The following is a 13755-nucleotide window of genomic DNA, read 5'->3' on the forward strand; positions in this document are numbered from 1 at the left end:
AAAATTAAAATAAATTTCACCACTGAATATTGCAATTTACTTTAAGGAGAAAGTAAGAACCTAAGAAAATCTAAACCAAGAATCTTTTAAACACTTTTACTTTTTAAGAGCTTTTAATAATTTAATTTAGTTTCAAACATGCAATAAATTGCATTAATGGAGTCACCAACTCTCTTCATCAGTCTAATCTTGCTGTGGGCATCATTTTGTATTATCTCTATCAAAGTGGAAAAATTACTTCATTAAGAAATTATATGGAGATGTTAATGTAAACATAGTGGGTTCTAGATGTATTAAAAATTCTAACCAGTTCTCTGTGGCACAGCAAATACAATTTCCAAGTTCAAAGTAGGGAATAAAACACTTTAAAACACTTTTCCCACCTCTCCACTCCTAGAATGTGCTCAAGTCTAGATCAAGACTGAATTCCAAGAATCTTGAGATAGGGCCCCATGTCTATTATCTTTCTAAGCAGCACATATTCACAATATTTACACATATTCATAATTTTCTTCCAGAAGACCCCAGGGGAACATTTGGAGTGCCTTCCCTCTCTGAGTTTGTTTGAGAGATTTTTCCCATAAAATTGATCAGAGTTCCTTCCATTGCACATCAACAAAATCTTATTCTACTAAGCAAACAACATTTCAGCAAATGGTGGTATTTTCTTCTGTGGCATGTGAAATTCAAGACGTTATATATCTATATCTATATTTGTATAGATATAGATAAAAATGATTTACTTCATAAACCTCTTTGCACCAGACATGCCTTCAGTGTGAAGGGTAGAATTTTGATGGGATAAAAAATGAGTGGAACCCTTCCACTGAAGAAAGTAGACTTGAGATTTAAAGATTACATCTTCATCTCCACTGAATCTTAAGAACAGGTCCAGATTCATGAGACTTCTTCCTGAATTTTGAAACTTCCTGCTCTAATCACCAAAATGTTCTGCCACAGTCTGAACAAGTATTTGAACATTTACAGTGGAAAGATAAATTGTGAGTATTTAGTCCTGCTAAAGAAATATATTTCTAAGGCAAGTTATCCTTGTCCCCTTGGGTCCTTATCCCATCTTTCAGCATCTTTCAGCTGACAGGGCAGTTAAGCCAGTGGCCCCAATCTCAGCAAAGTGAAGGCTTCCCTATCCAGAGTTGTTCAAAGTTACCTCTTTACTGGAGAGTTTTTCCTGCCTTAGGGACCTCCCCCTCCCAAGGGACTTTTCAACAACTCCTAAGGGTACTTCAGGATGTTCCCTATAGTCTTCCTCAAAGAACACAGTGTGAATTACTTCTGGAGGAAGTCACCGACTGGGCTATAAATACATTTGCTGATTTGAATTTCAGCACCACTCCTAGAACATTAAAGCTCAGAAGAGGGAAGCTTCTTTTTCTTCCCTTGGGGAATCCAGGATGTTGCCTTTGCAACTTCTTGCAAAGAATTTAATTAATTTAATTTAATTTAATCTTGCACCATGCAAGAATTTAACATTTTAGATATTGGTTTCATTTGCTGCTTTTCATTGATGACGAACCAAGGAAGCCAAATAGATCCAAATAGATAATATATTATTTGGATATGTATGAATGTAAACTGCTAGGGCAAATTCTGTTTGGGGAAATTCAGAAGAATGAATACCAGTTTGATACACAGCATTGGTTATTGACTGTAAATCAGTGTATGGCAGCTGGATAGGAAATCCTGAAACCTGGAAAAAATAATAACCATGAAGACAATTTGGAAATATGTAAAAGATCAGGTGCTACATTTCACAGAATTATAGAACCTCAGAGTTGAGTTGAAAGGTACCTTAATGATCATTCAGTCTAACCCATACATCAGTAATGTATCTTGATCTGTTATTTTCCAACCTTTTCTTGGAGGTGGAACTTGTTATATTCCCAAAGCAGGCCAATTTTACTAAATTGTTACAAAGTTTTCTTTTTTGAGTTCCCTCTTTACCACATTTACTTATGGCTCTTATTTCTTTCTCTGGCACCAAACAACAATTCTCTCTTCCCAATGACAGCCTTTCAAATATGTGAACACATCTATCTTTCAAACCTATTCTAGAAGAGTACCTAAATCTCTCTTTCTTCAACCAATCCTTACCTGGCGTAAATCATTCTAGAAGCCCTCCTCAGGATGCTCCCTAACTCATTCAATTCCTTCCTAAAATGCAGCTCCAAAATTACACATTCCTGATGTGATCTGACCAGGCCTCTAAAACTGCCAAATCTTTTTCTCAGCCAAATTGCTATCTAGCATATCTTTCTCCATTTATCTTTGGGAAGTTGGCTTTTTGAACTCAAATGGAAGACTTTACAATAGATTCTATTAAATGATATTAGATTCGACCCAATGGTTCCTGGGAATTAAAAAAAATATATTCTTGGATAACTGTATTTCAGCATAATTGGTTCCTTTTGTAATCTAATCTATTTTATTTTTGCCCTTAAATACATTATTCTAAGAACAGGGTCCACAGGTTTCACCAGATTACCAAAGGAATCTACAGCATAGAAAAAATTAAGCACTCTAGCTTGGACCTATCAAGATCTAGAGCTGAAAGGGAGCTCATGAGTTATCTAATTCACTTTGGATCCTATGTTACCAAGTTTTATGCCATCTGAAAATTTGACAACAATTCTGTTTTTATACAAATCACTGATAAATATAAAGTTAAAACAACACAGAGCCAAGTCCAGATTTTTTGGGGAACTCCACTGGAGACTTTCTACCAAGACAAGCTGGAATCAATAACTATTCATTAGGCCCAGCCATTTAATCAATTCCAAATGCATGGCCCTATACTGTTATTTAACCTAAATCTCTCCATCTTTCTTATAAAAAAAATGAGAAACTTTGCCAAATGTTTGCTAAAATGTATGTATGTAAACTCTACAGCATTCCAGTAATCCTGTGAAAAAAGGGAAATGAAGTTCTGGCATGACCTATTCTTCTTGAGGACATACTGCCTCTTTGTGATCACTGATACAGTTTCTAGATAGTCATTAATCACTCCAAATAATTTTCTATCTAATCAATTCCCTGGTCATTTTTATTGACTCAAAAGAAATAAAATTATGGGGGCAGCTAGGTGGCCTAGTGGATAAAGCACTGGCCCTGGAGTCAGGAGTACCTGGGTTCAAATCTGGTCTCAGACACTTAATAATTACCTAGCTGTGTGGCCTTGGACAAGCCACTTAACCCCATTTGCTTTGCAAAAACCTAAAAAAAAATTAAAAAAAATAAAATTATGCACATCTGAAATACTTGGTGCTTTGAGAAGCATTTAGGATGAGGCTGGTTTGCCAACACTATATGTAATGCCATATGCTACTTCAGGAATAATAATTACAATAGACCTATTAGAATTTCATCTGACAGACATCAAATACAATTATATTTGTTATAGTTACATTCGGTTATTATATATATATATATTTAATATACATATATGTTATATATGTTTATTATATATATATATATATACATATATGTATAATGACAGACAGACAACACCAGGCAACTGAGTTAAATCCTCAGTTAACAAATACAAAAAAGGCAGTTCCTGCTCTCAAGGAATGAGGAATGAAGAAAACAGAAGGACAGGAATATGAGGGGTGGAAGTGTTGTGGGGGCCCAGGACTAAGCAAAACAAGGTAAAAGCTTCCCTATGTCAAGGCATCCAGGGAAGTAAATTTCTGAAAGGAAGACTATGTCGGGAGAAAACGACCATGTTGAGTAGAGTTTGACATTGACATGGTGCTTTATGTTGTATAATGAATTTTATAGATGTAAAATCACCTATGGATTGGATGATATAGGTATTATAGTATTTTACAGATAAAGAAACCATGGTCCAGAGCAGTTACATGACTTGTTCACAGAGCTGTCAAACTCAAGATATGAACCCAGAGCTCTCCAGACTACAAATCCAGCACAATTTCCACTACCAAATGTGATATAGTGAATAGAGCTGGCTTCACAATCAAGAAGACCCAAGTCAAATACTGTCTCTGAAAGCTCAAACTAACTCTCTCAGACCATAAAATTGCAGAGGAGATATCCACCGAGTGTCCAATAGGGGAAGCTTGATAGAAGGCTAAACCTGAAGTCAAGACCTGAGTTTAAATCTGGCCTGACACTTGCTGGTTGTATGACTACAAACAAGTCATTTCACCCTATTTGCCTCAATTTCCTTATCTATAAACAAGCTGCAGAAGGAAATGGCAAACCACTCCATTATCTTTGTCAGTAAAACCCAAAAATAGAGCCAGGAAAAGTCAGACACAATTGAAATGACTAAGTATCAAATGGGAAAGTTCCTTGGGGATGGAACATCTTCCCTACATTGATAAAATGGCAAGCCTGGTTAAAAACAAATAAGCAAATAAATAATGACAATAGAAGACAGTAAAAATTACTCATGAAATATGGAAAATGTTTTGAAGGGGAAAAATAAAACTTAAAATAGGATAAAGTCAAGGCAAAGAAGACACAACCGACCAGTTGCTTCCTTTTTTCTTTTCCCATAGCAGCAAATGCTACCCAAGGAGTCTTTAAATTTTATTTTGAAGTTCAGAGATCTCTTTATTTTTCAGTTAACAAAAGTTAAACATGCCTTTTTCTGATATTTCTCTCCCTGTAGACATGTGGACTTTTTTTCCTCATAGAAAATCCTCTCCCATTCACTGGGCACACCTTTTGTAGTTCCTGTGAATACTATACTATTCTGTGCAGACTCCTCTTCAACAGGATTGACAAGGATTGACAAGGACTGAGTATTTGGGGGCAGCTAGGTAGCTGGACTTGGAATCAGCTGTGTAACCCTGGGCAAGTCACTTAATCCTGTTTGCCTCAGTTTCCTCATCTGTAAAATGAACTGGAGAAGGAAATGGCAAACTACTCCAGTATTGTTGCTAAGAAAATTCCATAACATGGAAAGTTGTAGTACATGATTTTTGATGCACTGGGACACCCAGCTTCGTAAGTTATATTAACAGATATTTAAGGATTATTTAGAATTTCTTTTAGTAACAAAGTAAATAAAATTAGTTTTTATAAATTAAACCTATACTTACCCAATAAAATTGTAGTAGTCTTTCAAATTCACTTTCTTCTTCGGTTGAAACAAGGCTCCCAGTTCCAAATTCTAACTTTGGAAGAATTTGCCTCAAAATAGCAGTGCATTGTCGATTCCAACGAGTAGGCTGCATGGGTCTCCATTCCATCATTTTACGCTTTAAGGTTCTTTCAATTCTGAATCAACAGTAGAAGGATTGGTTATTATGAGAAATCTACACTGGATTTAAAGGACCTCAGTTTGAATTCTGGATCACCGTAATAATTTTGAAAGCATTTAGTTATTTTATTTAGACTAGATAATCTCTGATTTAAAGTTCTACAAAACTATAATTGATACATATTAAAATTTTTATAATGAAATAATGATAAGAAGGTACAAGAATCTTCATTATTATTTCCTGAGTCACCCTCACCCTTCACTGCCCCGCCCCCCCATATTAGCTGTAGTGGGGATAATCAGGTTCATTTCTGAAAGTGTTATTCTGAATTAGGTAAAAATAACAAAATGTATATAAATATTCTCAATTCAGGCCTGTCTTCTGTGACCATTGACCAGCAGCCATTTATCCTAGAACAGTTGCTGAAGCATTCTCTCTCTCTCTCTCTCTTGCCAGATGCACTTAATCTCACTGGGATCAGCCATTTAGCCCAAGGGTCACTTGAGTCCAACACAACAGCTGTTAGGTTTTTTCCTATGTGTCTATGGATGTCCAGGGTGTGGGTAGAAAAACTTTTTATTTAGCTGGTCATCAAACTCACAAGACTTTTAAAAATATAAGTTAAAGAAATTAACTTCAGTTTTCTTAAGAGCAGTAAGAAATACTTATTTTACTCATATTATTAAAACCCTAATCATGATAATAAAATATTTCAGTTTTATTATGATTATTGTATTATAATAATAAAGTCCTGTATTATGATGAGTTAAAGGAATCAAATGGAAGAGAAAGATAAAGATTAGAGGCAGAGAGATAGAATGGAAGAAATCATCAACACATCTTCATGACCTCATTTGGAGATTTCTTGGCAAGAACACTGCAGTGGTTTGCCATTTTCTTCTCCAGTTCATTTTACAGATGAGAAAACCGAGGCAAACAAGGCTAAATGATTTGCCCAGGATCACATAGCTAGTCAGTGTCTGAGGCTGACCTCTATTCACAGCACCATCTAGATCTCACATTTACAAAGAGATAAAACTGCTTTTCCTCCTTTATTCATCTGAATTGAATTCAGTAACTATTACTAAAGACCTACCTTGTGTAAGGAACTATATTAGGATTGAGATTAAAAATTAAATGTCAGAATTATAGAATCACAGAATTTCTTATTTAGAATTAGAAGACAACCAATCCTTATTTCCATGTTTATGGTAAGAGGGAACCTTAATGATTATTAATAAGGAATAAACATGTTAAAGTAAGTCAGAATATGATAAAGGTAAAACAATTAGTCTGAAAGAAAATGTGAGGAGGAAGAACTTTTTTTTTTACAGGTCTTTGCAAGGCAAATGGGGTTAAGTGGCTTGACCAAGACCACACAGCTAGGTAATTATTAAGTGAGAGCGGATTTGAACCCAGGTACTCCTGACTCCAAGGCCGGTGCTTTATCCACTATGCCACCTAGCCACCCCGGAGGAAGAACTTTTAACTGAGATAGTAAAGAAAATCTTCATAGAGAGGTTGGCACCTGAGTAGCAAAGTGAAAGGAGAGGAGTGGAGATAGAGAAGAAGGGCATCTCTTGCAATTTACCTCTGTGTATTCAGGAAGGTGGGAGAAGGCAGGTCCAGATTGAGAATTTATTGGGCAGTTGTGTTGGATATAATACAGCGTACACAAAGGGGAATAGAGTAAAGCAAGGCTGTATAGGAAGCTATAGCCAGACAATAGAAGCTGATATGACAACTGGCAATGGAAAAACCAAAGGTTTTTGAGAAGGGCAGTGACAGGTCAAATCTTTGCAATAGGAAATATGACCACTGGTGGAAGCCAAGACTGGAAAGAGGAGAGCCTGGAGGCAGACAAATCACAGAATTACAGAATTCAGAGTTAAAAGACCATCTAGTTTCAAATCACACCAGAAATTAATGTGATAAGTATTTATCCAACTGAAACTAAAACAATGAAAACAAATCCACTAAAAACAGATCCCTCAAAAGTGAATTTTGTGAAGTATAAAGAGATATGAGAAGACATTCTCACCCTACCCTTTTGCAGAGTATTGCACATAGTACATATTTTCAGTCTTTGTTGATGTTTTGAGTAGTCATACTGCTTTGTCCCTCTTTTTTGTCTTTAAAAAATATTTGGGATGGCTCAGGGGAAGAGAGAAGAGGGAGGAGGAAAATGGAGGAAACTGGTGATGTAAAATAAATTACCATAAAACCAAAATTTATCAATAAAACTTATTTTAAAAATATTTTTGTGTTAATCATAAATAAATTGCTTACATCATATCCTATTTACTTGCAATCAGTCACCCCCATAGTAGTTCATATTATTAGAATTAGTTTTTGGCAAAGAAAAGGATCCCTGCATGTTGCCTGATTATGAAAAGGCATTACCATATTTGTAAAAACCTGATAAAGTAATAATAGCAAGAACAGGAAATAGCCTCTGAATAATTTAAGAACATGACTCAGTGCTTTCAAAATTTTTACATGAAAAATTAAAAAAGTCACATTTGAGTTTTCAGTCATTTATCCTTAGTTAATTTAGTATTTGTTAAGGCCCAAGAGGAACCAATAGCAAACTGTGATAGTAGAAAGACAAATACCAAATAATCCCTATCTCTAAGGAACATGTACATAGATAAGATGCTCCTAACTCTATTATCTATGTGTATATATGTGTTTATATATGTGTGTGTTTGTATAATGTAGCATTTTGAAAATACTTTGCTCTAAAAACACTAGCAAGCAGAGAGGCCCAGAATAGGCTTTGTTCAGGAAGGAAGCTTAGTGGCCAACATTATAGGCTTGGAGAAGAGCCTATAGCAAGCTATGAAGGTGGGTGATGGAATGCCAGCAGAAAGAGAACATTCTATATTTGGTTTCCAGCGGGAGGCAAAAGTCTGAAATGGGACCCCCTAAGCAGCATATCCTAGAAAACATGTTTAGAGAAAGAACTAATTGATAGTGGAACTAATCAGAATTGTAAGATTTCCTCTATCATTGTTTAGCAGCCCAAGGACAAGAATGGAAAAAAATGGGAATAATCCAGGGTTGGAGTTTGGAAAGAGTTTAGCTCTTTAGTTTTTTAGGACAAGGGGGCCAAGGATTCATGGGTAGAAGACAGTGTAAAACAAATTTAAAAGACTCTGAAAAGAGAAAAAAGAAGTCAAAGAAGACATGATAGTATGAGAAAACAGAGACCAATGATGTTATACCTATTTAACCACATTCTGAGAATTTCATAGCCATAGTTTAATCCTAGATTCTCCCTCATACAGGCTAACCCAACCCATTCCTCAATCCTAATTCTACCCTATTCTACCCTTGTATCCTCAGTTACATTGCTAATAAAATGCCTTTCCCGATAGAATTCTTCCTTTTATATCTTGTATTCATATTTCTTGTCTTTCATACTTTCTTAAATAAAGTCATGGAAATCTTGCTTCCCTTAAAATACATTGCTTCCCTGACATAGTCTACTCTTATCTCCTCTTCTCCTTCCTTACTACTTCTTGCTCCTCATTGGCATTTCTAGATTAATTCTTTATTACCAGCACTAGCAACCTCACCTGTTTTGGGAAACATCCTTTCTTATATTATACTCAGATATATGACCTTATCTAGATCTGGTAGATGTTATATAACTATGCTCCCACTTCCCACCTTCCCATCCCATCAAAGCATTTCCTTCTATTTCAATGATTTCAGTATTTGGCTTACAGTCTCCTTTTCCATCCCAATCCTCTGCCCTTAAACTTGGGTACTTATATTTATAAATTGTCTCCTTAAATTTCAGTTTCTCAAATTCTTCATCTTCCATTATCTGCACCTTGATTCTACTCAGTCACACCCAGGGATGGTCATACTCTTGATCTCATCATAAACCACTCAACTTTATTTCCACAACCCCTAACTGGAATTCCTCTAATTCATCATTATTGTTCATCTCTGAATTTATCACAATCCTCTTCTCTCCCTGATTTCTCAAGCCATTATTCCTGTTTCTTTCAAAGTTTATTGTTAATCCTGTGCAGTTCTAACAAAGTCCAAGGACTATTACCTTTAATTTAGGGAAAAAACTGATAACTTATTGTTTGATCTTGCTATCTCTTATACTTTATGTTTCTTCCTTAAGGATATGATTTCTCTCTCATCACATTCAATTTGGATCAATGTACAAACAATGTACATACTGGCAAATTGCCTTTTGTGGGGTGGGGTGGGGGGAAAAAAGTAAAATTAGGGGAAAAATTGTAAAACTCAAAATAAATAACATCTTAAAAAAAGTTTGTTAATCATTTCAATTTTATACTGCTCTCATCAGTCCTTTGACACATTATTCTATTATTGCTAGCTCCCTTCTAATCTTAACTTTAAGAGTATTCCTACTACCTTATTCCTATTGTGCTGCTGAATAGTGGCTAATGGTTACATTAACATTTTTAGGTCCCAATTTCAAATGGTCACTACTACTATATGCCAAATCCCTTATTTTTCCCTGACTCTCCATCCCACTCCCCCACAAAATCAGCTTTAAAACTTCAAAGCATCTATATCCTCTCATCTGAGTCTTATCTCCAATTTTACATTTCAAATCACTGAACAACATCACCCTTTTTCTCCTTCCTTGCTCCAGTATCAGAGTATATTATGGCCTTTCTTGCCAAAATCATCTCAACTTATTCATTTTTATCCCATTTCCCATCTTCTTCAGGATTTTTAATCATACCTTCCTTCTTTAATTTTCATTCTCTCATCCACTGATTCCTTCTCTGCTCCTTGCAAATATACCTAAATCTTCCTTCCTTGTAATAAAAAAAAATCCTTCACTTTATCTTCATTCCCTTAAGCTAACAGCCTAAATCTTTCTTCCCTTCCACAAATTCCTAGAAAAAGTTTATATTCATTGCCTCTTTTTCACTTTCTACTCATTTCTCAACTTTTTGCAACTAAGCTTCTGTCCCTAGTACTCAAGTCTTTTTATTTCTAAATTCAATTCCATTTTCTCAGTTTTCATCCTTAAACTTTGCAGTGCTGATCACTGCTGACCAACTCCTGTTTTCCTGATGTGACTCTGTAATAGTTCTAATTGTCTGATGACCTTTTACAATCTTTTTTGCAACATCATCTTCCATGTGCATACTTCCTTTCCTTTTCTATTCTTTTCCTTTCTCCTTTCCTTTCCTTTTTTCATATCTTATCTTCACTTTTCTCATATTTTTTTTTTCTTAGTCCAAGGGCAGGGAAGCTCTCTCAGGGAAGCCAGAGTGTAAAAAGAAAAGAATGTTGCTAAATCTAGTAGTTTAGGGGTGAATTAAAACATTTAACCAAATATAGCTTGCAAATGATGTTATAAATATCCAAATAGCCCTTGGCAGAAAAAAAAGGTTCTCTACCCACGTTCTAGCCCTAGTAATCTTATCAGTATCCAAGAATTTAACATCGATATTGGTGGCATCCATCCTTCCGATCTCTCTGAAGTTCCTACTATATATATATACACATATATATGTTATATATAATATATAATATATTATATATTATATATTGTTACATATTATATATTATATTATATATTCCATATTATATATACTACTATATATATCTCTCAAGTTCCTGCTATACAAATTGAACTCAAATTCTCCTTAAATCTACCCCATTCTATTTTTCTATTTCTAATTAGATTTTCATTCTCCTACTTCGCACTCTATAAGTCATCCTTAGTTCTTCAAATTTTGTTAATATTGATTCTATTGCTAAAGAATTTGTATTTATCTCCTCTCTAATACCATAACTTCCTTAGTTCAGGCCCTCATCATTTCATGACTATACAATTGCATTAGCCTCTTAAGTGTTCTTGTTTCCATTCTCTCCTCTCTGCTCTATTTTCCACATGGCTGACATATAAATTTTCCTAAATGACAGTTCTGATCATGTCATTCTTCAGCTCTCAAAACTTCAGTAGATTTCTATTGCCTCTAAGTTAAAAATGAAAACTCTTCTATTTTACATGTAAAGTCCTTCATGGTATGGTTCCAGCCATTCTTTCCAGAATAATTTACCCATCATTCCAAGTCATGACTCTTTGTTCCAATTAAACTCATTTGCTGATTCCCCAAATTTTCATTCCAGGTCATATTCTGCTGTCTACATTTATATTTAAAAATAAATAATCATTACTATCTGTAATCTTTATCATCTTATTTTACAAATCTAAGATGTGTAGGCATACCTATTTTTTGTTTGTTTTTCTGGGGCATGGAGTTGATACTTACTAGCTGTGTGATCTTGGGCATGATACTTATCAAATGTTTGGGGGTGGATTTGAATTCAGGTCCTCCTGACTGCAGGGCCAGTGCTCTGTTCACTGGGCCACCTAGCTGCCACTTGCATATCTATTTTTTGTTCAAATTATGTTTATACCCCTTTTAATGATCTCTTCAGAGTATAGACCCAGTAGTGGTATTGCTATATCAAAGGGTATGCACATTTTGTTGCCCTTTGGGCATAATTCTAAATTGCTCTCCAGAAGGGTTGGATGAGTTCACAGCTCCACTAACAATGTATTAGTGTCCCAGATTTCCCACATCCCTTCCAACATTGATCATTGTCCTTTCTGGTCAAATTGCCCAGTCTGAGAGGTGTGAGATTACCTCAGAGATTACATATCTATTTTTAAAAAGATTTATGACCTTCTTAAAAAATATCAATATTTAGAATGACTCATCATCTTCATGAGAAATTGTCAGGTGTTGTCATTAGGAGTATTTTCATTCAAATTGGCCTTTATATATAAATTGCATTAATAGGTAGATATTATATTAATACATACATGTTATTATATATGTAATACTTGTACATACATGAATATAGCTTTATTTCATACTTCTTCCATTCATAACCTCTATATGCCAACAACTACTGTGCAATGATGACTGATCTATTCCTGTCCTTTTCCATCTAAAATGTTATGTAGGTAATTTTCTATACCTGGAATCATAAGCGGTAAGTGCCTTATATATAATAGATACTTAACAAGAATTTGATGATTTTAATTTAATTGATTATGTACATGTACATGGAGGAATACATGGTTGGACAGAACATAGATCATCCCAGGTTTGTCAAAATGCCATTACTTAAAAGTGAGTGATAAAGTCATCTAATCAATAACTTTAGAAAATAACAAATGGCAGTTTGTAACATTCTAAAAGGCACTTACCTGTTTTTTAAATCTTCCACCATACTTTTGTTAGTATCAAAATACAGTATCTCTTCCTTAGGCTAAAACAGAGAAAACTGAAGAGATTAGATGACTACAGGACAACTTTTATATCACAAACATTTTAAGTGTATTCCACCCCACAAAGTGATTGTACATATGGCAAAAAATGCAGAGGTCAAAATAGTTAGTCATATATAGAATTTAGATGAAAAAATTATCTTTAACTTCCATATTGTTTATCTCCCTTAATCGGAAATGGAATAACTTGAGTGATCTGGTTTTTGACATACTTCATGACTTTCACCAAAGGACTTAAAACTGACCTCAAGTTTTAGTCTGTGTTATATGTGCATTTATATTCTATACTTATGAAGTCATATTGTTCTGTACTACAGGCCACCTGGAGAAGGAACCACAAATTCAGCAAACCTATTAAAACCTGGCAGGGGAAACATGATATAATACTAATGCGAGGCTTTGATCATCTGGATACCAATTAAAAGTTCCTTCTCTGTTAATTTTATTCATTTAAAAGAAGGGAACAGTGGTGGCTAGGTGGCGCAGTGGATAAAGCACCAGCCCTGGAGTCAGGAGTACCTGGGTTCAAATCCGGTCTCAGACACTTAATAATTACCTAGCTGTGTGGCCTTGGGCAAGCCACACCATTTGCCTTGCAAAAACATCAAAAAAAAAAAAAAAAGGGAACAGCAGTTGGAGACTTGCTTCTTCTCAAAAGAGAATTGTTTGCTAAAGGAAACTATGTATAATTTGAAGTAATTCTTTCAACTTGGAATTCTTGATGGCAGAGAGGAAAGCTTGATGTTGATATACATCATACACCCTAGAATTGGAGTGAGCTGATGTTTTAATAATGATATTTGAAAGATCATGGGGAACAAGAGAGGAATTACAGGACCAGGGAAAAGTACATGTCTGGATTTTCAAAAAAAAGAAAAAGATTATATCAAGATGTTGTAAACATAACTTCAATTCCTTGCAAAAATCTACCAATTAGGGGCAGCTAGGTGGTGTAGTGGATAAAGCACCAGCCTTGGAGTCAGGAGTACCTGGGTTCAAATCTGGTCTCAGACACTTAATAATTACCTAGCTGTGTGGCCTTGGGCAAGCCACTTAACCCAATTTGCCTTGCAAAAAAACCTACCAATTATTATTAAATAAATGCTAAGAGAACATTATTTTTTTTAAAAAAAGGAAGCACTGATCACAAATTGCCAGCATGAATTTATGAAAAACAGATCATTCCACACA

General features: G+C 34.9%; 1 protein-coding gene across 6 annotated transcripts in view; it reads right to left on the minus strand.

Moving 5' to 3' along the window:
* Window positions 1-13755, minus strand: part of CC2D2B (coiled-coil and C2 domain containing 2B) — a 131181-nt gene continuing 117426 nt past the window's right edge. For 5 of the 6 annotated variants that reach the window (XM_074233263.1, XM_074233264.1, XM_074233260.1 and 2 more), the window contains 3 exons: window positions 12484-12545; window positions 5088-5265; window positions 1-1708 (listed from right to left, as the gene is read on the minus strand). In XM_074233263.1, coding sequence (XP_074089364.1) covers window positions 1520-1708; window positions 5088-5265; window positions 12484-12545 — 429 coding nt within the window. In that variant the 3' untranslated portion in view covers window positions 1-1519. Of the gene's footprint in view, window positions 1709-3521; window positions 4889-5087; window positions 5266-12483; window positions 12546-13755 lie in introns of those variants that run through there. The other variant, XM_074233262.1, reaches the window with a different exon arrangement.

The sequence above is a fragment of the Macrotis lagotis genome, chromosome 4 (genome assembly GCF_037893015.1).
Source record: "Macrotis lagotis isolate mMagLag1 chromosome 4, bilby.v1.9.chrom.fasta, whole genome shotgun sequence".
NCBI lineage: Eukaryota > Metazoa > Chordata > Mammalia > Peramelemorphia > Peramelidae > Macrotis > Macrotis lagotis.